Source organism: Schistocerca americana, chromosome 11 (assembly GCF_021461395.2).
Source record: "Schistocerca americana isolate TAMUIC-IGC-003095 chromosome 11, iqSchAmer2.1, whole genome shotgun sequence".
In the NCBI taxonomy this organism is placed as follows: domain Eukaryota; kingdom Metazoa; phylum Arthropoda; class Insecta; order Orthoptera; family Acrididae; genus Schistocerca; species Schistocerca americana.
In genome coordinates, this window is record NC_060129.1 from 86326924 (window position 1) to 86353372 (window position 26449).

At 42.0% G+C, this 26449-nt stretch overlaps 2 protein-coding genes across 2 annotated transcripts in view; both read left to right on the forward strand.

The window, feature by feature from the left end:
• LOC124553270 (speckle-type POZ protein-like) overlaps positions 1–24301 on the forward strand; it is a 51296-nt gene extending 26995 nt beyond the window's left edge. Inside the window, exons 3-4 of the mRNA XM_047127155.1 lie at positions 7773–7922; positions 23755–24301. Coding sequence (XP_046983111.1) covers positions 7773–7922; positions 23755–23827 — 223 coding nt within the window. The 3' untranslated portion in view covers positions 23828–24301. The remainder of the gene's footprint in view (positions 1–7772; positions 7923–23754) is intronic.
• On the forward strand, positions 23861–24262 carry LOC124553271 (ankyrin repeat domain-containing protein 1-like). The gene has a single exon (XM_047127156.1). The coding sequence runs from the start codon at positions 23861–23863 to the stop codon at positions 24260–24262; it is 402 nt and encodes a 133-aa protein (XP_046983112.1).
• Positions 24302–26449: the final 2148 nt, after the last annotated feature.

Genomic DNA, 26449 nt, shown 5'->3' on the forward strand with positions numbered 1-26449 from the left:
CCTTGAACAATCTCTACTGGACCTATGAACGTCAAGGTGAATTTCCCTACAGCACAATGGAACCAGCGCCAGTTTGTCTCTGTCCGACAGCATAGGTGCCCAGGAGCTGCTAATGGTCAAGTGCCCATTTCAGTCATAGTTGCTGATGTCATGGTGTTAACATTGGCAAATGTATGGGATGTCAGCTGCAGGGGCACACTGTTAGGAGTCTTGAGGGCACTGTGTGTTCAGACACACTTGTAGCCTGCACCATCTGTCGCGTTCTACCAGTCTGCCTGGCCTACAACATTTGCAATATGTAATGAGGGTTGGCCACCCAACCCCATGACGTCTGGACATAGTTTCACCTTGGTTTCGCCACATGTCGAAGGCACTCACCATAGTGCTCCTCGAACACTCAACAAGTCGTGCATTCCGAAATGCTCGTCATGAGCGTTCAGGTCGTCATAAAATTCCCTCCTTCAAACTGAGACATACAGCATACCTTCCCCATCTACAGATGGACAGCACATTTGCTGATCCTACATCGACTGTGCATGCGTCTGACTAACAGTCATTCCTTGTGAAGTGACGCTGCTATTGCCAGTACACGTTTAATCGATGATAGGTGGTCATAATGTTCTGGCTAATGAGTCTGTTATTTATAAATTGCAATGATCGCTGTTCCACCCGAGAGGGTATTGAGAAAATGACATAAATAAATAAATAAACCAATAAATGAATCTCTGAACCAAAGTGCGGGATAACACATTGCTGATAAAAGACCATTATTTGGACTCAGATGGTAGGTACAGTTGTAAAGGGGTCACTGTGAGCCCAGTGTGCAATATGGCATTCTTCCCTTGTCCTGACAAGACGTGACAGACTGTCACCTTGACAACGATAATGCCTGCCCTCGTGGTCATGTGCGATTCAACACTGCTACATTATAACATCTAAATCCCCAAAATCTTATTGCTGCACAATTAGACCTGCCATGCAACTGGAGATCAAGAGTGGAGCAGCTTCCAAATTATGTTAGCTGCAGATAATGCATGCGTAGAAAGTGTCTCTGTATCCTTCACAAGTATCACACAACATCTGACACTGTTCACAGGCATTTTATAAACGTGCTGTGGTGTCCAGTCTACCAGTCATGGAGATTTGAAACCTTGATCAGTTACACTGCAGCTGATGGCGTGTTTGTGTAAGAAGCCAGAATGACATCTCACCGCTTTTTCGGATCGCTTCAATTTATCTGTCATGCATCGAATTATATATTCTGAAACAGTGACTTGTGACAGTACACTTGTTTAAAACGGTGTATTTCACCCTTCTTTGGATTCACAGACTGAATAGCGTTCAGTTTTGAATTTGAATGTGACACCTTTTATTTCACAGATAAGAGAGACATCAGAAACTACCGACCTGTTTCACTGCTTCCATCATTTACCTAAATTTTTGAGAAGGTGATGTATTGTAGAAGATTATCTCACCTTGGCAACAATAATATTGTCATCAAATCACAGTTTGCCTTTCAGAAGGGGTGCTCTATTGAGAATGCCATTTAAATGTTCACACACCAGATAGTACAAGCATTAAATAACAAAACAGCACAGGTGGGTATTTTCTGTGATCTATCCAAGGCATTTGATGGTGTAAATCATAGTATACTGCTAGATAAATTTTGTAGGGTTGATGGTGTAGTCAGTCTTATCATATCTAACCAAAAGGTTGGAAAAAGCTGTATTTAGTAGTAACTCAACCAACAGAATTCAGGGACATAATTCTGACTGGGTGGAAATCACATATGGGGTTCCCCAAGGCTCAATCTTAGGTTCACTACTGTTTCTCATATATGTTAATGATCTACCGCCTAATGTACAGCAAGCAGAATTAGTTCTTTTTGCAGATGACAACAGTATTGTTATCACTCTCAGTATTAATACAGAACTGGAAGAAATGGTAAACAAAGTTCTCAAAAGTATCATTGTTTGGTTTTCTGCAAATTGTCTCACACTGAATTTCACAAAGACACATTATATACAGTTCTCCAGCTCTAGGGGGTACTGCATCAGTGATAAGTGTAAGACATGGTGGTGAAGTAATACATAGGGTGGAAATTTTTAAAATTCTTAGGTATCCATATTGATGAGAATTTTAATTGGAAAAACATAAATTCGGGAAATCCTAAAAAAAAAACTTAGTTTAGCTACATTTGCACTTAGAATCATAGCAAATTTAGAAAAGAGATAGCCGGCCAGAGTGACCATGCGGTTCTAGGCGCTACAGTCTGGAGCCGAGCGACCGCTACGGTCGCAAGTTCGAATCCTGCCTCGGGCATGGATGTGTGTGATGTCCTTAGGTTAGTTAGGTTTATTTAGTTCTAAGTTCTAGGCGACTGATGATCTGAGAAGTTAAGTCGCATAGTGCTCAGAGCCATTTTAGAAAAGAGATAAATCAGTAAGTTGACATATTTTGCTTCTTTTCATTCAGCAATGTCATATGGAATAATGTTCTGGGGTAATTCATCTTTAAGAAATAACGTCCTCATTGCCCAAAAACGAATTGTAACAATAATATGTCGCGCTCACTCGCGATCGTCTTGTAGCCATCTGATTAAGGAGTTGGGCCTACTGACTACCGCTTCACAGTATATTTATTCCCTCATGAAGCTTGTTGTAAACAATCTACTACAGTTCAAAAGGAACTTTGAGGTACATGATTACAATAAGAGAAGAAAAAATTACATTCATTACTGAACATTAAGGTTTTCTTTAGGTTGGTTTGAACAAAAAATTTTGACCACTTGCCCTGTGATATAGAATGTCTAACAGACAGTATGTTAAAACTAGGAAATAAATTGAAAAATTTTCTGCTTGAGAACTCCTTCTACTCTGTAGGAGACTTTCTATGTTTGTAATGTGTAAAAGGTTATGGGTGGGAACTGATAACTCAATCTGTATTTCTTGTTACCATTTAGGGGAAAAAGAATAGCAATTGTATGGTGATGTTTAGAGTACAAATAGACGTATAAATTAACTGGCAATTTGAATCTAAAATGACTCATTCCACGACATGACGATCTATCGTGCAATTTGATGCATGGAACGTGAAAGTAAGTAGCAAGCGTTTCTTTCTATTCACCATGAGTGGGCAAAATTCACTTAAACATCTGAAAATTCGGTAACTGTCTTCTATCGTACCTCATTCGTTTCATAATATGCAACATTTATCAACGACATTGTACCTTGTAGACATACTGTATTTGGCTATTTTGTCACTTCCTTGTGAGGCATTAAAATACCACAATACAGAAAAAACTCGCAGTGCTGCTGTTGCTCGGTAATGGCGTATGAGAACTCTGTCTAAGACTCATGGAAGTCTAACGACTTGATGGAACAGTAAAGTGACAAGAATTAATCCCTACATGTTATATGTCTACTTCTAGTACTCATACATCAACTTTTTCACTATACGATAAATACCTGACGCCTCAGTTGTCTTTGATGGCGAGTAGCGAGCGGCGAGGCGGAAATGACGTCCCTTGTGACAGTAGTCTGCTTGGCAAAGGAGCAGTTCTGCGCTTTCGAATTTCTCTCGCTGTACACCGACATATAGGTCGACTCCAGTTTTCGGCGCAGCATTGCCTCACCCAGTGGTGACCCCCAATACAGCCGCCGGGCTGTCTGCCGTTTACCCAGGGGGCGACGCGACGCCTGGGGCAGCTGGCGACTTAGGCTGTCGTCATCCTGAACCCAGCGCAGAACTGGCGCCATTCACCATGTCATCTCACGTCACGCGAGCGTTGCGGTCCTTGTGTTGTTTTGGGCCATCAATAATGTTCGGAAGCGAAATGCCACAGACTAACAACCTTGCACAACATCATATCACTGGCATAATTCAACTCCTTCTTCATTTATATCCCATTTCTTCGTGTTCTGGGATTATTTTCGCATCATTCTGATAGACAACAGCGACGAAAGAACCCAAAGAGATTTTTAGATACCTGTCTCCAATTTCTTCCCCCTATAGTCCGATTCCTGTCTCCTAAGCGGGTAGGAAGTCAAAAATTTTTAAAAAATCGACTTTTCGAAAATATGTCTGTTTTGTAGAGTACATCTTTCTGAATAGTTTTATGTATAAAACAAATATATTTCAGTGATTATAAGGCACGCTATTTGGTCCTATGTGTACCAAGGTGAAGCACTACACCCCTTACCACTGACGTCTGCTGTCATACATACGTGTATTTCACTGTGTAGAATTCGAATGTTTATATTTGCACCAGAGATGGACATACGTGTAACAAAGGACTATTGACATAGAAGAAATGTCTTGATGGCGGCACCCAAACCCCAATGCAAGCTTTATAGAATGTGTATGGAAAAGATAGCAAAAACAAATTTTTGTGTGGAAGAGATGCACTTGCTGTTGGTGTTTATGATGCAGTTACATGTTTTAATGATGGTGTGCAAAGCTGGATATGTACTTTAGAGAAAATGGGAATCAAGGGCAAAGCGAACTGCATCAAAGCTTTATATGCGATAAACAGAGAGCGTGTAGTGAAAGCACGTAAATCATTTTTGGAAGTGGAGGAATGTGGAAAAGACGAAAACGTATTTACAAAATGGGAAAACACCTCTTTATGGTGCTGAACAGTTCTAAAAGATGCCAAATGCAGCCAGAAACTTTAATGGCCATTTTCTGCAAAACACAAATTTCTGTTCTCAGGTACATGTAACATCCAAAATAAATATCCCATTCCTTTTCCAACGTGGTATCCTTATTAAACACAAACTCCTTAATGGAAAACTCTAGAATTTTCCATCTCTATTAAAAACTGTGGTAAAGTTTGAGATAATTAACTATAAAATTTGAGTGTTTTTCTAAACTTGAAGTTTAAAATGTAACAGGTCATTCATTTTCTTGTAAATTAAATAAAATCTAGAATTTCATACACCTTTATGTATGGATTGTATGCTGTGCAAAATTAATCGAAGAATCTCTCTCACTTATGAAGAAAAGTGTACCTATAGCCAATAGTAAGTGAAAAAATTATAAAGTTTCACATGTAAAAAGAATTCATTTCGTTATGTTTTTGATCTTTCACTGCTATGATTGTGAACCCTGGTCATACTGACAAAAATTCTATGAATTTATTTGTAAAAATATAGAGAGTAGAATTTAGTATCTTGTGGTGCCTCTTCTGCTCCATGTCGGCCCATTTGACGTCCAACCCGCTTAACATACGAGCTACAAACACCATCTCATGATGGTAGTACCACATTAAGTGTATTTATGGGTTACTGTCATTCAAATTTTTTTTGTGACTTACGCTGTTGTCTATTGAAATTATGTTGACCAATTGGTGTTGTAAGCAAAGTTATTGAGCTTTGTACACATCTTATATTTATGCTTCATTTTGTACCAAATATTGTGTAATATGCTAGGCTACAGGTATGAGAAAATGAGGAGGAGGAAGATGAATGATTACCTGAATGCTTTCATTCATCTTACGTGGGCCACTACTGTCGTTTGCAGTGTGTGTTCTATTATCTGTGTGTGGACATTACCTCAGCTGTACAGTCTGTGGTAATCTGCCCACTGGACTCGACGTGGAAACCCTTTTGGAAGCAGTGTTCCTTCTGTGCAGCACGCCAAGCGCTGGAGAGAGCAGGACCAGCCCCTCCTCACAGACGCACAGTGGCCACAGCGACGACGGCCGGAGGCCAGCCACAGCTGTGCCTCCCACCATTTCCCAGACGACTCCCCAGAATGATGACGTCGCCATCTCGCTCCTGCGGTGAGTTCAGCCACTTAACGTGTAGACTGTCCACAGTCACAGCGCAACACGTTAAGTGATAAAGTCAGGAAATCGAATGTCGCTATTTTACGTTTTTGACGAAGCAGAAGTTGTAGGTCTCGTATAAAGCTTTTCCTTTCATTAACTGTTACGTTCGATGAGGCAAAGATACAAGGGATCTCTACACATTCTACAAGTTTTTAGTATGACTTGTTTTCAGTTCCTGACACAGCTCACTTGTGTAAGATAACACTGGAGACTAAAACATAAACACTCATCCGCCAGAACATTATAATCACCTATGTAACAGCTGATATGTTCACCTTTGGAATGGATAGCAGCAGTGACATGTCATAGTCTGGAAGGGAACTGGCACCACACTGCCCACACAAGGCACCTAATTCCCAATAATTCCTGCCTGGGGAATAAGCTCTTACGACAAGTCGAGGCATATCCCAGAATTGTTTGATCGCATTCCCATCTGGTGAGTTGTGGGGCAAGCACATTAATTGAAACTCGCCACTCTGTTCCTCGAAATACTCCATCACTTCCATTCCATGTGATATGGCGCATTACCTGGTTGAAAAATGTCACTGCCATCTGGAAATATGATCCTCATGAAGGGGAGTATGTGCTCTGGAACCAGTGTATAATACTTGTTGGCCATCGTGGTGTCTTGCACAATCTGTACTGGACCTATGAATGTCAACGTGAATATCCCTAGAGCACAATGGGACCAGCGCCAGTTTGTCTCTGTCCCACAGCATAGGTGTCCAGGAGCTGCTAATGGTCAAGTGCCCATATCGGTCATAGTTGCTGATATTGTGGTGCTAACATTGGCAAATGTATGGGTCGTCAGCTGCAGGGGCACACTGTTAGGTGTCTTCAGCGCACTGTGTGTTCAGACACACTTGTAGCCTGCACCGTCTGTCGTGTTCTACCAGTCTGCCCAGCCTACAACGCTAGAGATATGTAATGAGGGTTGGCCGCCCAACGCCATGACGTCTGGACATAGTTTCACCTTGGTTTCGCCACATGACGAAGGCACTCACCACAGCGCTACTCGAACACTCAACAAGTCGTGCATTCCGAAATGCTCGTCATGAGCGTCCAGGTCATCACAGACTTCCCTAATTCAAAGTCAGACATTAGCATACCTACCCCGTATATAAATGGACAGCACATTCACTGATTCTACACAGGCTGTACATGCGTCTAACTAGCAGTCATTCATCGTGAATTGACGCTGCTATTGCCAGTACACGTTTAATCGATGATATTTCATACAGCTTTAAGTATGTATTGTATGCCGTGCAAAATTTAACTAGGAATCTCTCTTACTTATGAAGAAAAGTGTACCTATAGCAAAAAATGCAGACAATACTAAGTGAAATAATTATGAAATTTCACTTGTAAAAGAATTAATTTCGTTATGTTTTTGATCTTCCATTGCTAAGATTGTGAATCGTGGTCATGTTGACAAAACTCTATGAATTTATTTGTAAAAATATAGGCAGTAGAAATTAGTGTCTTGTGGTGCCTCTTCTGCTCCAAGTCGGCCCGTTTTACGTCGAACCCCCCTTAACACACGAGCTGCAAACACCATCTCATGACGGCAGTACCACAAGTGCATTGCTGGGGTACTGTCTTTCAAATTTGTCTGTGATTATGCTGTTGTCTATTGAAACTATGTTGAACAATGGTTGTTCTAAGCACAATTGTTGAACTTTGTACAAATCTTATATTTATGCTTTGTTTTGTACCAAATATTGTGTAATATGCTAGGCTACAGGTATGAGAAAATGAGGAGAAGGAAGATGTATGATTACCTGAATGCTGTCATTCATCTTACAGGGCCACTACTGTCGTTGGCAGTGTGTGTTCTATTATGTGTGTGTGGACAGTACCTCAGCTGTACCGTCTGTGGTAATCTGCCCACTGGACTCGATGTGAAAACCCTTCTGGAAGCAGTGTTCCTTCTGTGCAGCACGCCAAGCGCTGGAGAGAGCAGGACCGGCCCCTCCTCACAGCCGCACGGTGGCCACAGCGACGACGGCCGGAGCCCAGCCACAGCTGTGCCTCCCACCTCTCCCCAGACGACTCCCCAGCCTGATGACATCACCATCTCTCTCCTGCGGTGAGTTCAGTCACTTTACGTGTAGACTGTCCACAATCACAGCGCGACATGTTAAGCAGTTAGCCAAGTGATAAAGTCAAGAAATCGAATGTCGCTATTTTACGTTTTTGACGAAGCAGAAGTTGTAGGTCTCGTATAAAGATTTTCCTTTCATTAATTGTGACGTTCGACGAGGCAACGATATATGGGGATCTATACACCCTTCTACAGGTTTGTTGCATGACTCGTTTTCAGTTCCTAACACAGCTGACTTGCGTAAGATAACACTAAATATTTCCCCAAAATTAACGACTGTGCTGATGTTTTGGGAGCAATTTCAGTTTTCAGCGAATACTCTGTCCAGTAATCTCGGAGAAAGCCCTAAGATATTCTGGTAATACACTAAGCGCACTAGTGGGAAGAAGCAGTCAATAACCTTCACTGAGTGATAACAATGGTGAAGTCACTGGTGACAGTGCCACTAAAGCAGAGTTATTATACATAGTTTTCCGAAACGCCTTGACCAAATAAGAAGAAATAAATATTCCTGAATTCCTATCAAGAATAACTTCAAAGTGAGAAACATAGAAGCAGATATCCTAGGTGTAGCAAAGTAGCTTAAATCACTTAACAAAGGTAGGGCCTCCGATCCAGATTGTATATCTGTCAGATTCTTTTCAGAATATGTTGTCATAAAAGTATCATATTTAGCAATTATATACATCAGCTCGCTCACAAAAATATCCGCACCTAAAGACTGGAAAATTGCTCTTCTCACACTAATACTCAAAAAGGGAAATAGGAGTAATCCGCTGAATTACTGGCCCAAATCACTAACGTCGATTTCCAGTAGGGTTTTGGAACATATGCTGTCTTAACATTATGAATTACCTCAAAAAAAAACCGTTTTATTGACACATTATCAGCAAGGGCTTAGAAAATATCGTTCCTGTGGAACACGACTAAGTCTTTATACTTTTGAAGTAATTAGTGCTATCGACAGGGGATGTCAAAAGATTCCATATTTTTAAATTTCATAAAGGCTTTCCTAGTCTAACTGCGTACCTATTGAATATTGCCTCAGTTGCGCGACTGAATTCGTGATTACTGTCAGAAAGACATCAAGTAAAGCAGATGTAATATCGGGCGTTCCCCAAGGAATTGTTATAGGCCCTCTGTCGTTCCTGATCTATATTAACGACGTAGGGGACAATATGGGTAGCCCTCTTAGATTGTTTGCAGATGATGCTGTCATATACCTTGCAAAATGATTTAGACACGATATCGGTATGGTGCGAAAAGTGGCAATTGACTCTGAACAAAGAAAAGTATGAAGTTATTCACACGAGTACTAAAAGAAATCCACAGAATTTCGATTACGCGATAATTCACACAAGCCTGAAGGCTATAAATTCAATTAAATACTTAGGCATTACAATTACAAATAACCTACACTAGAACGATCACATAGATATTGTTGTGGGTAGAGCAAACGAAAGACTGCGAATCATTGGCAGAACACTTAAAAGGTGGAACAGGTCTGCTAAAGAGGCTGCTTACACTACGCTTGTCCGCCCTATTCTGGAGTACTGCTGTGCTGTGTGGGATCCGCATCGGGTGGGACTGACGGATGACATCGAAAAATTTTAAAGAGGGGCAGCTCATTTTTTATTACCGCGAAGTGGTAGAGATAGTGCCACGGATATGATTCGTGAATTGGATTGGCAATCATTAAAACAAACGCGTTTTTCATTGCGACAGGATCTTATCATTAAATTCAACTACCAGTTTCCTCCTCCGATTGTGAAAACATTCTGTTGGCACCCACCTAAATAGCAAGAAATGATCACCACGACAAAATAAGAGACCTCAGGCCTCGCACAGAAAAATTTAAGTGCTCGTTGTTCCCACGTGCCGTACGAGAGCGAAACGGTAGAGATACAGCTGGATGGTGGTTCATAGAACCCTCCGCCAAGCACTTTATTGTGAATAGCAAAGTACTCACGTAGACGTGGATGTAGATGGTTTCCTATCTTATGAATTAACTATGGGGGAAGAACCCTTAACTTGGATTTCCACGATTATTCTCCCAGCGGTATGATGAGAAATTCTCTCACATGATGTGTGGTAACACCGCAGCTGAGGGAGCGGAATCAGTTGAGATCCGTGGCTTATATCCTACTGCGAGAGACGTATGTGACAACGTCTAGTGGCAGTTTATGGAAACCATTCGTGGCAACAACAGCTTCAACGAAAGTGGTAGTCGGACCTGTTGGTGTCCTACTGATAAAGGCGGCCATTTTAGATCACGAAAAATTTTGTCAATCCTATTGTGTGGGCATGGTTGAGTGGAGATGGACACAGTAGCCATATTTCGCCAGCTGTAAAACCTTCTGTAGCTCAGGGAGTTTCATAGGCGAGCTGACAGAAATTTTCCTTTTTATTCATCGCAGACCAGTTTCAGTGTAAATTCGTCGTGACTTCACTTTTCTTATTTGAAATCATAGATCTGTAGTGGTAGTCACCGATGTTTGACTGACGCTTTGTAAAATAATCCTGTCTGATAGTGAACTGATATTGTTGCAGGACACATTTCAGTTGATGCCTGAATTCTACAGGCCTAAAAGTGGCAATTCAGAGTATTCAACATGCCTTTACAATTAATGAGAGCAGAATCCAACAAGTTATTGGACGATATATGAGTCTGACCTTACAAGGTATTTTAACAATGAGAATGGGATCAGTAATGTTTCAGTGGACTTATGAAAACATATTCTCTCCCAGTGATTCAAGGATTTCGGGCTTTAATTACCTATTATGGTCAGCCACAGATGTACGATGTCTTACATTTAATGTTTGCACCAAATTGAGCAAATACTTCTCACAAGGGAACCTCCCCATTCCACCCCCCTCCGATTCAGTTATAAGTTGGCACAGTGGAGAGGGCTTGAAAACCTGAACACAGATCAATCGAGAAAACAGGAAGAAGTTGTGTGGAACCGTGAAAAAAATTAGTAAAATATACAAACTGAGTAGTCCACGCACAAGATAGGCAACATCAAGGAGAATGTATGCTTAGGAGCGCCGTGGTCCCATGGTTAGCGTGAGTAGCTATGGAGCGAGAGGTCCTTGGTTCAAGTCTTCCCTCAATTGAAAATTGTACTTTCTTTATTTTCGCAAAGTTATGATCTGTCCGTTCGTTCATTGACGTCTGTGGTCTCTGTTCACTGCAATAAGTTTAGTGTCTGTGTTTTGCGACCGCACCGCAAAACCGTACGATTAGTAGACGAAAGGACGCGCTGCTCCAATGGGAACCGAACACATTTGATCACAAGGTCATAGGTCAACCGATTCCTCCACGGGAAAACAAGTATGATATATTCTATACGACACTGGTGACGTCATGTGCGTCACATGACAGGAATATGTTCTCGACCCATCTAACTTGTACACTTGGCGAATGCGTAAAAAGATTCTTCTACCTTGCCCGATTTAGGTTTTCTTGTGGATCTGATAATCACTTCCAAAAAAGTGATGAAAACATAAGAGTCTGTAACATAAACTGAAAATAAAAAATTAAACTTTTCACTCGAGGGAAGACTTGAACCTAGGACCTCTCATTCCGTAGCTGCTCTCGCTAATTACGGGATCACGGCTCTCCTTGACTGCAAGTGTCCTTGATGCTGCTTATCTTGCGCATGGACTACTCAGTTTGTATATTTTACTAATTTTTTTCATAGTTCCACACAACTTCTTCCTGTTTTCTCAATTGATCTGTGTTCAGTTTTTCAAGGCCTATCCACTGTGCCAACTTATAACTAAATCTGGGGGGGTGCGATGGGGAGGTTCCCTTGTCAGAATACTTTTCCCAGTCTAAAAGCTTTATTCACACAGGCAGTCAACAAAACTTCATCCATTGGTCTGATAATATAGAAAGATAGACAGAATCTACGCTGAAATTTTATAAGATAGAGAGCCTGATAGGTATTCACCCAATTTGTCGTATACAAATAGCATCAGCCATTTGACATAAGAAGACAACCAACGAGAAGTAAGTGTAGCAGGAAAGACTAAAGATAGAGAGTACAGCGAAGAAGACTATGTAGAAGAGCCAGAAACTCATCAATGTAAGATGATGCAGCATAATCAATAATAATTAATGAATATGATGTCAGGCAACGTCTGTAGATTATGTTGTACGTACTAGACATAAAATTGGCAGAAACTCAGTAGAAAATGGGCAGAAAACAAATTAGAAAATAAATTATTGTTGTTGAACAAGAGACAAGACACGGAAAGGAAAGAATGTTCCAGCATAAAAAGACTGACATAAAAAGAGGAGAAGCTGGCTAAAAAGCTACAGAGAAACATCAGCATTAGGAAATAAAATATTAAGATCAGGAAATGAAACATATTAAGACAATTCTCGATAATGGAGTGAAAAGTTTGTTGAGAGAGAGTTAAAAAAGCCAGGATGGATAGCAGATCATGCATAACATGGTAGTAATGTGAATAACAATGTACGGGGCGAAGAGAGTGATGGCTTCCTTTTTTCTTCGGCATCAGACGGCTGTGGTGACTAGTTAGAGGTCCTACATAAATATAGGCTTTGGAAGACTAAAAGCGAAAACTACTTTGAACAAAAATAGTTTACAGTCATAAATACACTGATTTAAAAGAATATAGAACAGTGGAAGGTCTGGAATACATTTGCCAGGGTAACATATTTAACTGATTAACACTGCAAGATCGCAAGTTAACGTAAGTGCGAGATAAGCCACTGGAAACGTGAAATGCTGGAGCACTGTAAGAAGGTCGAATGCAAGCGTGCAGACATGCATGCATTGTGTTGCTCAAGTATCGGATGTCAGTATTTGAAATGGAGTTCGATGCCTGATGCACTTGGTTGGTAAGTACAGGGACGATTAATAATGTTTGTGAATGATGCCAGAGTAATTGTATGATGATGTCCCATATCTACTCTGCTGGAAACAGACCTGGTGATCGAGCATGCCAAGAGACGTGTCAACACTCTCTAGAGTATGTTGGGTTAGAAGAGCGGTAAGTGAGCGAGCGTTATCCTGTTGAAAAACTGCCCCTGGAATGCTGTTCGTTAATGGCAGTAGAACGGGTCGAATCACCAGATTGAAACAGACAAGGTGTGTGGGATAACCACGAGAATGTTCCTGCTGTCCTAGATCATAACTCCAGATGTAGGTCCAGTGTGTTAACACACAGAAAGGCAGTGAATTTTTTTCAGCTGATTTTATCAATAGACTGGGGGATCTTCGCCTTAGCAGTGTAGACCTTCTAGTAAGTTTTGATGTGGTCTCAAATTTTACAAAAGTTCCTCTTGCAGATTCTTTGACACTGATTGGTAACATGTTACCTGTTGATATCACTGCTTTGTTCAGGCATGCTCTTTCCTCAACTTATTTTATGTTTAATCAAGAATATTTTGAACAGACTGACGGTCTCGCCATGGGTAGTCCCCTGTCTCCTTTGGTGGCCAACTTTTTTATGGAGGATTTTGAAGAGAGAGCGCTTGAATCAGCTGCCCTGGAACCAACAGTTTTTTGGCGGTATGTGGTTGACACTTTCATAGTGTGGCCTCATGGAGAAGAAAAATTAATGGAATTTCTACATCACCTCAACTCCATTCATAGCAACATCCTGTTCACCATGGAAATAGAGAAAGATGGTTGTTTGCCTTTCTTGGATGTCCTGGTTCGAAGGAAGAATGATGGTTCTCTAGGGCATTCAGTTTACCGGAAACCCACTCATACTGATTCGTACCTGCAAGCATCGAGTTGCCATTACCCATCGCAAACCATGAGTTTGCCTAAAACACTTGTTCATAGAGCTCATACTGTCTCAGATCTAGATAGCGTACCTCAAGAACTCGCCCATCTAAAGACAGTATTCAGTGAAAATGGGTATTCCATCCGGCAGGGCACTAACAGTTAAAACTAAGAAGCAGGAAGTGAATAAAGAGGAGAAAATGACGGAACAATCTTTAGCTTTTCTTCCTTTCGTTGGCAACACGTCGTTTAAAATAGCAAGAATCCTCCGAAAATTTCAGGTAAAAGTGGTTTTCCGCCCACCATCGAAGATTGCGGACCTTGTGGGATCAGTTAAGGACAATCTGTTACTACGAAAGGCCGGAATTTACAAGATACCGTGCCAATGTGGTATGGCTTACATAGGTCAAACCACACGCACCGTGAAAGAACGCTGCACTGAACATCAACGTTACACCCGCCTTTTGCAGCCAAGCAAGTCCGCTATTGCTGAACATTGTATTGCTACTGGACATTCAATGGAGTATGAGAAAACAATGATTTTGTCCACAGCAACGTCTTTCTGGGACTCCATTATTAAAGACTCCGTAGAAATACGACTGGCGGAAAATCTGTTAAACCGTGACAGCGGCTACCAGCTGGACAGTGCATGGAATCCCATCATCTCCGCGATTTGCTTAAATCGAAGACGACAGAGTGCGCCGACGGCCGTGGCAAACAGCAACGCAGATGGTGACTGAGTTCCGCTATTCTACCAACGAGGGCGCTGCCGGCGGGCAGTGTGGTTCAACTATCAAGTTTTCGACGCATGCGCAGAATAGTTACAGTACGCTATATATGGCGGAACGGAGGCCGTTTTCGCCAGTCTGCGACGGCTCACCTGAAGATGACTGGCAGGTGCCCATTTGAAATATCGTGCGAAGTATTGAACGATCGGCTGCAAGCCCGAAATTTGTTTGAACATGCAGAAAGGCTGGTTGTCGGCCCCGAAATGGCCTAATCAAAACATGGCCATTACTGCCACCGAGGCTGGTGGTTTGGCATCAGCGAAACGCATGTTACAGGGCACCTGGTCCGGATCTGTCTTTAAAGCAACCGATTTGTAATACGTCATTGTGTTACTTGGTGACACCTGCTGCTCAAACTGCTGCTGGAGATGTATTGCAATGCGCTAGAGTAATACGCAGAACACGATGGTATTCGCTCTCAGTAGTTCCACGTGGCCGTATGGAACCCAGTCTTCTTGCAACCGAATATTCTTGTAATCACCGCTGCCAGCAGGCATGTATAGTGGCTATATTACTGTGAAATATTTCTGCATCACGGAAGGAACAACCAGCATCTCGTAGCCCCATTACTGACTTCGTTTAATCCCTATGAGATGTTGATAAATGCGTCTTTGTCGTCTCAAAGACATTTTGGCCCTACATAAACTCACTGCGTCCAATCTCAAAATGTAACTAACGCTCGAGCCCGTTACAGCGTATAATTAAAGCAGGCTTCATTTGCTCCCTCACTGTGGTGCTACTAGCGCCACTCTTAAGCGACGTGACTGCCGCGAAAGGTCACCATCATTCAGATGTAGAAACACGCCTACCAACTTTCGTTTATATCGCACTTCTTTTTATTGGTGCTGCAATCCTTCATTGTATGTACTATTTCGAAAGTAAAAGACGTTGTAACAACGTTACCAAAATCTCAAAAAGTTCTTGAACGACTTACTTCACATTTTTACACGATACTCTAATAAACGTTTGGACAGTGGTCATGAGATCAGGAGCTGCAGGTGATAACATACTGTTAGTAAATGCACTTGCATTGGTCATCTTTTGCCGCAGCCCATTGACGCCAAATTTAGCCGCACTTCCGAACAGATACGTTGGTAGTACCTTCTACATTGATTTCTGCGGTTATTTCACGCAACCTACGTACAAGCCGCTGCTTTAGGTCGTTATCTGAAGGCTGTCAGCCACAGCATTGACCGTGGTGACAGGTAATGCCTGAAATTTTGTATTCTCGGCACACTCTTGACACTGTGGATCTTGGAATACTGAATTCCCTAACGATTTCCGAAATGTAATGTCTCATGCGTCTGGCTTCAACTACCTTTCGGTGTGAAAAATCTGTTAATTCTCGCTGTGTGGGCATATGGCCACAATCACGTCGGAAACTTTTCACGTAAATCACCTGATTACATACGATTGCTCCGCCAATGCACTGCCCTTTCATATCTTGTGTACACGATACTACCGCTATCTTCGTATGTGCACATCACTTTTGCACAACGTGTCACCTCGATGTAAGTCATTTAGGAATGACATAAGTACCATGTTCTAGGTAGCCAAGGCTAAATAACTGCAGAAAACCTAAGACAAAACTTTAAACAAACAGTCATAGGAAGAACTGACACACAATATAGAAAAGTCAAAACAATAATTACCATGGGAATTCCATTCCCAATGTCAGAAGAGAGAGCAGATAAATGGAAAGATGACATTGAGAGCCTCTATGAAGGAGGAACTTTTCTGATGACATGGAAGAGGAAGCAATCTGTGTTGCCGTGGAAGATATAGAGGATGTACGGTTAGAGGCAATATTTAAAAGAACTCTGGTCGATTTGATAATAAATAAAGCTAAAAGGATACATAAAATTTAATCATGACTACTGAGTTCATAGGGGAAAGTGGCACCCAACGACTATCCAAGTTAGAGCGTAGAATCAATGTACCGTCACACTTTCAGAAAAAAATCATCCACATATTTCCAGAGGTAACAAGGGCAGATAATTGTGAAAACAAAACCGCAATCGTCTTTGGAACTCATACATCCGAGCTGCTAATGAGAATGATATAAATAAGAATGGAACAGAAAATTGAGAAACTGTCAGGTGACGGGCAGTTTGGTTTTAGGAGAGGTAAAGGCGCCAGAGAGGCAGTTCTAAAATTGTACTTGATAATGGAAGCAAGTCTGACTAAAAGTCAAAATACAGTCAAAAGTTTTTTTATCTAGAAAAATCGTTCGACAATATAAAATTCTGCAGGATCTTCGAAAGTCTTACATAAATGTAAGTAAGTTACAAGGAAAGACAGGTAGGTTACAATATGTACAAGAACCAAGAGGGAAGAATACTGGAAAATAAAGAGCAAAGTGCTCAGATTAAAAGTGTGTAAGACAGGGTGCAGTCGTTTCCCCTACTATACAATCTAATCATCGAAGAAGCTATGATGGAAATATAATAAAGTTTCAAGTGTGGGATTCAGATTAACAGTGAAAGGACGCCTAAGAAAAAAATTGTTGATGACATTGCTGTTCTCAGAGAAAGTAAAGAATTATGGGATCTGTTGAATTGAATGGAGAGTCTGATGAATAAGGAATATTAATTGAGAATGAACCATGGAAATAAATTTCTAATGAGAAGTAGCAGATATTGGAATTTTTTACATTGAAATTGGTGGTCATGAAGTAGACGATATTAAGGAATTCTGGAAGTAAAATAACTCATGATATACGAAACAAGGACATAAAAAGCATACTAGCAAAGGCAATATTGGTACAACTAGCCAACGTAATTCTACTACTATGAAACAAAGGTCATAATTTGAGGAATAAATTTATGAGAATCTATGTTTAGAGAACTACTTTGTATGATACTAAATAGTAGACAGTGGCAAAACACTGTGACTGGGGAGACTACGGGCGTCTGAGATGTGGTGTTAGAGAAAAGTGTTGAAAATTAGGTGGGCATGTTGGATATTGAATGTGGGGGTACTTTTCAGAATTAGTGACATGGGGAAAGACTGACAAGACGAAGGGGATGTAGAAACTGAAGAGAAAGACAGATTGGCCTACATCCAGGAGTTAATTGAGCATGTAGTGTTTACCTGCTATTTTGAGATGAAGGTTGATGCAAGAGAGGAATTTGTGGCAGGCCACATCAAACCAAATGGATAACTACTAGCTAAAACAATTTCATTTGGCAGATTAATAGAAATTATTTGTACTTAATTGTCTTTAGTTCACAAAGAAAGTCTTACATGTTATTCCTGAGGCTGCAACACACAGTTTGTAATATCAAAATGTAGGTGTTGCTGTCACATGCAAATAACATAGCCCGTTTCTCAGTAGACATTCAGTTACATCGACAGTTTCTGGACACTCATTAGTGAACATTAATAAGGGATGTGTCAAAGTTTCATCTCTATGAAGGCTTTGACTCTGCTGAGCAAACTTTCAGTAATGGGTCTGAACTTCAGTGGAGAAATGAGAACCCATCCTTCCTCAACGTTGGACTCTTCAATCTGCAGCGAAGTCAGCTTCTAACTCATCCCAAAGCAGCTACATTGGATTCAGCTCAGAATTCATGGCAGAATAGTACATTCATGGAATGTTGTTGTCCACAAACTCTCACGTGACAGATAATGATTTATTACAAGGAGCACTGTCTTGCTAATACAAACAATGATACTGTATTGTATGCAGTACATAAAGCTGGAAAACGTGATTCATATGCTGTCGAATTTAGTGTTCTCTTAACCTCAATAGGGGAATAATAACATAACCATGGTTATAGCCCATAATGCAACGCCATCTTCTCACTCCTTCACTTTTGGCATTACACAAAATGGCAGGTAATAGTCATCAACCAAAAACAGAACCTTCCATCGGACTGCCACAGGTGGTTCATCTGTCTGGACCATTCGTTTCCACTCGTCCATCGTCCAGAGGCGTTACGCTTTACACAGCCGTAAGTGTTGCTTAGCACTGACTGCAGTTAAGTGTGGCTCATTGGGGGGGGGGGGGGTACTCGACCATTTTACCCCCTTCTTTTTACCTCCCTGTGGACAGTCGTTATGCTGGCTGCAGTGCTTCATGCGATTTTTTACAACGACCCTCCATAAAGATCCATGGTGCCTATTGGTCGGTACATGGATCCGCCTCTTCTACCTTTTGCTATGGTTGTTCCTTTGCATTTCCACTTCACAAGGGCTACTGTGTAAGGGTCGAAATATTACTGGTACATTTGTTACTCAGGTCCACATTCGAAATTACTGAACCTCCCTGATGGACCCATTCTGCTATTTCTGGTTCTCTGATAACAACACGTATGTCTCTGCCTCCTTTTATACTGGCGGATCGTCCTTTCATTACATTTGTTGGTCAGTCACACATTAGATAGAGGTGTTTAGATAGTTTTGATCCTATCGTGTAGCTTGTCCCAAATGTTATTCAATCTGTATACTGAGCAAGTGGTAAAGGAAACGAAAGAAAAATATTTGGAGTAGGAATTAAAAGAAATAAAAAGATGACATTGTAATGCTGTCAGGGACGGAAAAGGACCTACAAGAGCAGTTGAAATGAATGGACAGTGCCTTGAAAAGAGGATATAAGATGAACATCAACAAAAGTAAAACGAGGATAATGGAATATAGCCAAGTTAAATTAGGTGATGCTGAGAGAATTAGACTACGAAATGAAACGCTTAAAGTAGTAAATGAGATTTGCTATATGGGGAGCAAAATAACTGATGATGGTCGAAACGGATATGATATAAACTGTAGACTGGCAATCGCAAGGAAAAAATTTCTGAAGAAGAGAAATCTGGAACGGCGAGTAAGGATTTAAGTGTCAGGAAGTCGTTTCTGAAAGTATTTGTATGCAGTGTAGCCATGAATGGAAGTGAAACTTGGACGATAAATAGTATACACAAGAAGGGAATAGAAGCTTTCGAAATGTGGTGCTACAGAAGAATGCAGAGGATTAGGTGGGTATATAATATAACTGATGATAAGGTACCGAACAGAATTGGGGAGAAGAGGAATTTGTGACACAACTTGAAGCAGGGATCGGTTGCTAGGACATGTTCTGAGGCATCAAGGGATAACAAATTTAGTACTGGAGGGCAGTGTGGAGGCTAAAAATCGTAATCAGAGACCAAGAAATGAATACACAAAACAGATTCAGAAGGATGTAGGTTGCAGTAGTTACTTGGAGATCAATAAGCTTGCACTCAGTAGAGTAGCATGGAGAGCTGCATCAAAGCTGTCTCTGGACGGAAGACTGCAAGAGCCTCAACAGTGTATGTAAATGCTGTCAGGTCTTTAGTGTATTCACGCAGCCAAGATCCAGATTGCCTAGTAATTTGAATGGTATGAAAAGCGCATGAAATTCGATGTACACTGGTGTCCAAAATTAAAGCCACAAACTGAAATTTTGCGAGGTTGCGTTTATTTTGTCATAAAATAGTACAAACAGGTGTTAGTGAAGTAGGAAAAATGTTAAGAACAAAGAACATAAACAAGTACAATATGCATAAAGGTAGAAAAAAATGTTCTTCGTTTTTTCCAACTTACCAGATTTGCACACACAATCCAACAACTGGATTATGTGCTCAGCATGGGCTGTGACCACCTCTGGCTCATACAACCCTGACATCGACAGGGCAAGCTGTGAATGATGTCATCAATCTCATGTGGAGGCAATAACACCATTCCTCCTGCAGAGCTACTCTCAAGTCTTATGGAATTGTTGGTGGATGCTTGTGTGATGCAACCCATCTCACTACTACATATATTTCGTATGCGTACTACAAACAATTTACAATATATCCACACATTATAGAATAATCTGTCCTCTATAAAATTTACAATATTACAATGCTAATTTATAAAATAAAATTCATCGAAAACTATATACAGTATAATAAAATTTTATACAGTCTTTGTTTCACATGTCATTCTTCAGAAGTCTACATATGCCCTCGCTACTTTGCTGCACGCCATCAGGTCTTGGGCCGTGCACGCTCTTGGATGGTTTAGTAACGGACATTGAAGCAGGTGGTTCATCGTTTGGATGTTCCCACATGGACACAAAGCACTTTCACTAATTCCTCACTTGTGCAGATTTCTGTTACATCTGTCCATTCCTGAACATAGCCTGTTCAGGGTTTTCCATCTCTCCCACACAAGTTCCGGACCTGATGGCAGCACTACCTCAGAATCGTGTGCATATTCTTGTTGTTCCTGCGACAGTCTTTTTCTAGAAGTTTTTGGTGAACCTGTGAGCGGTTCGGTTGGGTGGAGAAAACTACTTCTTGACGTAAGGCGTTTTGGTACCATTTGGTACCCATGGAGCAGATGACGTTGATTTTGAACCTGTTTTGTTCGTTCAATTCTGCTCTGTATTGAACGTCGGACATTTGGCGGAGCAATTCCTGACAAGCAGTATACGTGTTCTACTCTTGTTGGATTAATACATCCAGTAATATGTCTACACATCTGGTTCAGGACAGTCTCCAGCTTGCAAACTCAGCAGCAGAGTACAGGAGTGTCATTGCAGTGGTGCGTAAAACTTTCGGATTAGGTCGAGATTTTGATGTTGTTAGCTTGCCAAGTAAGTTATTCCGTGATTGGATTTCTGCCCTGCTCTTCTCAATGTGCCACTTGAATGACAGTGTCCTATCAAGAGTAACTCCCAAGTTCACTGGGAGAGGGCAATGTGTTAATCTTGTGCCATTCCACTAAACATTCAATTCTTGTTTCGCCTCTCTGTTGTTAAGATGGAATAGGTGAGTCTGGGTTCTACTTGGATTGGGTTTCAACTGATTTTTATTGTAGTAATTGGTGAGATTTTCCAGATTCTCTGCTAGTATTTCCTCAATATCCTTGTAGTTTTATGCCTGAGCTGTTATTGCCCTATCATCAGCATAAATGAAAGATCTTGACCACGGACTAACAGGCTGCTCATTTGTATAAATATTGAATAACATGGGGGCAATAATACTGCCCTGTGGAAGCCCATCTTTTTGTAGTCTCTGTCTGCTCTTGTTACCTTGGAACTCAACAAAATACCTTCTGTTAAAAAGAAGTGATTCGAGTACAGCAGTCAATTGAGGGCTTTTTGTTGTTTTTTCCACTTTTGCAATGAGATTTCTGAGGTTGATGGTATCATATGCTTCCATAAAATCTATAAACACGATCCCCATAGTAACTCTTTTCTCAAACCCATCTCCAATATAGTGGATTAGGCTGAGAGCTTGACTGGTACAGGATTTGCAAGGCCGAAATCCTGCTTGCTCTTTTATTAGGGTGCCCTCAGTAAGCTCTTTGAATCTGCTTAGTATCGAACAGTTTGTGTGTTGTGCACAACAGAGAGATTGGCCGATAGCTCTTAGGATCTTCTGGGTCCCTACCAGGCATAAAAATTGCAGTTATTTTTGCCTGTCTCTAGATTTCAGGAATTCGTCCAGTTGACCAACAGCAGTTCATAAACTCCAGCAGCCACAATTTAGAGCGAACACCAAGACATATCATCTGTTCATTTTCAATATCATCTATGCCTGCAGCCTTGCCAGCCTTTAAACTTTTGATTGCTTCTTTCAGTTCTGATATTGTAAATGAATCATCGAGTGTATCATTATTTTCTTCTTGGAAAGCATTTAGTCTACTCATATGACCTTTCCTCAGTCTGTGTTTCACTTTACCGTTTTCAAGCAGTTGTGAGGCTATTTGGTTGGCCATAGCGCCAGCAAAGCCTGGTGTACCTGCAGGTATACCATCTAATTTTTGAGCAGTCTCTACGCTTTCTGACTACTGTGAGTCATGTTAATGCTTTCTACAGTGTGTTACCACTTCTGCCTTCTATTTTCAATCATTGTTGTTATGACTTCTTCGCCTGCCTCCATTGTTTATGGGGAGAATGGGTTGGCGTCATAAAGACCACAATATGTTTCGTATTTCTCTTTTGTCTCTTCGCTGTAGCCTTGAATGTACGATTTTCTACATCCTCTCGTGTACTCTGCCGTGCACAGTATTTTAAAGCTTTAACAAACTCACTGAAGTTTTCTGGTAGAGGTGTGTATCAGCGATATGCTCTATGGGATTCAAATTGGGAGATCGAGCTGAGCATCCCAGGTGTGCAATATCTTCCATTTCCAAGAAAACGTCATTCAGCTGATCTCTATGGGGCATACCTCTATCGTCCATCAATACAAAGTGGTAGACCACAGCTCCTCGCAACGACGGCATATGAGTTCCCCAGGTCTCGTTACGATACCTGACAGGAGTTAAGCCTTGCCAATTCACCCATACAGTGTCGTGAAGAGGTGTTCAGGTAGGCCACGTAATCGCTGAGGACACCATTAAAGAACCTCCCTGATATCAGTCTCTTTTGCACGATATTTGGGTCACGAAATCCTGTTACACGTTCCCTCCATATGAGAATCCGTCGAGAATCGCTCTTCAGACCATTTTCGGACTCACATATGAAAATAACATTGGCCCATTGTTCGGTCATTCGGTGGGATGTTGACGACTTCACTCTACACATTTCTTTCTGTGAAGTGTCGGAGGTACATAAACAATGGGCCCCTCACAATAAGTGGCACTCTAGTGAGATCTTCTGTATAACGTTTGCCTAGATACAACACATCCAGTGCATCCTGCAAGGTGAGGTGCCAGTTGCCGTGCAGTAGTAAGGCAGTACCATGATGCCCCTTTACCCAAATAATGGTCCTCCCTTTCTCATATCACACGTGGTCTACCCTCGTCTTCGAGATACAGTTTCCGTCTCTACGAACAGTCGCCACATCTGAGAAACAACAGTACGATTCACATTAAGCCATCGGGCCACATCAGGTTGTGACTGTCCTCCTCCCATTCTTCCAATGGCCCTCCACTGCGGAGAGCCTGGTATGCATCTTCTCTGTACCATACTGCACCATCTGTGACTGCGTCTACAGCGATTGCGGATGTGGGAGTACCCAGCAACCACTACCCCATTGCTACCAGCGCTGACTTTGTCGTGGGCGTGGTTGTCCTTTGACTGGAATGTGTAGAGCACGATTGTGCAGATATCTGTTGACAGTTTGCATGATTACATCGTGAATTGGACACAGGACGGGAAATCGCATTTAGAAGCTTTAATTTTCGACACCAGTGCATTGTGGTAACCTTCTCGACTTTTAGGGACTCATCACAGTTCTGCTTTGGCCATAGTGTTTCGTCCTCGGGTGCGTGTGTTTGGAGCAATTTGTAAGTATTCTCCTTTTGTTGCAGGGATCTTTCTGGAGAAGAGAAGGGCAAGATGCTGATTGCGGCAGCTAAGGAGGGGTCAGTGAGCAAGGTGTGAACGTTGCTGGTAGTGGGGGCGGACGTGGATGCGATGGACGAGAACCAGCAGAACTCACTGCACTGGGCAGCAGCCAAGGGACATGTGGAGGTGGCGAGGCTTCTGCTGGAGGATGGAGCTGATGTCAACGCTAGGGACCGCTGGCAGAACACGCCTCTGCATCAGGCTGCATGGAAAGGCCACGCACCCATGGTGCGGCTGCTGGCAGCATCCTGTGCCAACCATAACGCCAAGGATAAAAATGGAAACACATCACTGCACGATGCGGCACGGCGTGGCCACCCAGACGCGGCGACTGCGCTACTGGAGGCAGGGGCCGACAGAGAAGTCAGGAATGCCAATGGGGACACGCCGCTGGACCTAGCCAAGCGGAACAACTACCAACGGCTCATAGACATCCTAGGATCAAATATAGTGCAAACAACTGTGAAGTAAAATAAAAAAATCCTTCTATGTGAGCTTTGTTACTTATAAAATAAATAATACAGAAAAGTTTATCCTGCAACCTTGGTTTGCACCCATATTTACATAGTACAACCAACGACTCAAGTACCATTACTCCAAGAGTGCTTATAGACGACTATAAGTTGAAAGGGGGACTCTCCTTTTGCTGAAAATTCAAAACAAACAATAATTCTCGATTACCAACGAACACCAGTTTTCTACAATATTTTTTTACTAAAAAATACTTTTTAGGTGCATGTTTGGTGCTATGTGGAACTTATATAAAACTCTTATGAATTTCCCTATATCCAGATTGCTGACACATAAGCTCTGTACCTAAAATACATCTTTATTTAAGATCTTCCACTGAATTTACTTCTGTACCTAATGAGCTGACAGTCCAGCAACTTGTGTCTGCAGTTAAAAATTGGTATTATTACCAGTACTTACAACACATTAGTTCCGATTCCAGACTGAATTTTGTTGTATCCTGTCTAGTTGTTGAGTATGGGGTGCCTAGGAAATCTCCTTCTCGGATCGCTAGACAACAGTTCAAGCAAATCGTATTAGAGAGTTTTATTACGAAATGAATCAATGACAATACTTAACTCTGACAATAACTCAGAAGTGTTGCAAACAAAGGGTGACATGCAAGAAAGAAATCTCTTCAGTATTCACAATTCCTAAGTCACTGGTCTTGATGTGACTAATGTCTGCTGTAGAAGTGGCCGCGACAAGTTTGGAGTGGCGCTCTTGTTCTCTTCCCCTGAAGACCGCAGTTGTCGCGTTGTCGTCCTAGACAGAGGTCGGCCAGTGTGCTATTGGGTGACGTCTTCTTCACAGCCCTGTCTGCTCTATCGTTCCCGACCGGCGTGCCGGCGCTCGACTTTACGCCAAAACATTCCTCCCCCCAAAACGACGGACCGTCGTCGTATAAGGAGCGCGACAATGGGAGGGAAGGCAGGTGTATGGATGCTGCGATGGACTGGAAACTGTGGCTGCAGCAAACGTCATTCTTCCAGTTTTATCCCGCCATCTGGCCTGCGCTCAGGTGCAAACGTCCCCCAGAAAACGCACAGAAGGGCACGCATCCAACTCCTGAGACTAAAAACCAGATGGAGAAGCCTCAAGCTGGCTGGTCCAGCTCCATCGGTAGAACGAGAGGAGGCGGACGAGGCGACGACTCTGTCTCCATGAGGTCGTCCCGTGGTGTCGTGATGACAACCTTTCACAGCTATTGTGGTCACACCATCCTCGGGATCTGTAAATCTGTTGGAAGAGATAAACAAGGATCACTGTGCACATTACAGTGGCGAATTTGATCCTGATGACGGCGCTGCAATCCGCCTGGGCCTGAAATGAGACACACGCAAGCACCAAGTCGACGAACGATCTCGCCTCGCGCCCACTGTCTGCGTCCACACTTAGACGCCAGATATTGAGGAGGGAGGAGTAGATGGAGCAGTGTCCGCCAGCGATGGTCCATCTTGTGGATGCGTATGTTAGGAGGTGAGAAACCGTTGCTATAAGCGTATACCACCAACCAAAAAGATCCCACAAAATCTATGTGGACACGTTGCCATGGTGATTGCGACTTAGGCCAAGAAGAGAATTTTTATGGTGGAGCGGACCGAATTTCCCCACATGCGTCACGCTGTTCTATTTGGCTGTCCATACCCTCCCAAGTACAGTCTCGACGCGCTGTTTCGTAATTATCCCCCAGTGTCAGTCCACTATCATTTTGAACAAGAATCACCCCTCGCTTTATAGCGAGGCTATGCCGACGTGCAAAGTATTGGCGCGCTACGGTGTTCTTAATGCTATACTATGAGCGAGGCAAAATTGTGCGAATGTAGTTTAGCAGAATCTTGAAATCTGAATCAGCTTCCGTGGCCTGTGCAATGTTCCTGTTGTTCAGAGGCATAGGTTGAAGCAAATCAGAATACTGACGATCGATGTGCCAACAAAATGCTACAGAAGCGTCAAAGTCTGTATCAGGGTCAATCGTAAGACGTGAAAGTACGTCCACTTTACCATGTTGATCTGTCTTAACATTTACAATCCCGTACTGATATTGAGACAACAACAAAGCCCATCATTGCAATTTTTGGCCAGTAGGTACAATGACTGCAAAGGCTTGTGATACGTTACTAAGTAGAATTTCATGCCATACAAATA

Bases quoted from the DNA above. Each gene is read 5' to 3' on its own strand.
- LOC124553271 (XM_047127156.1), top strand. From the start codon at position 23,861: ATGGACGAGAACCAGCAGAACTCACTGCACTGGGCAGCAGCCAAGGGA.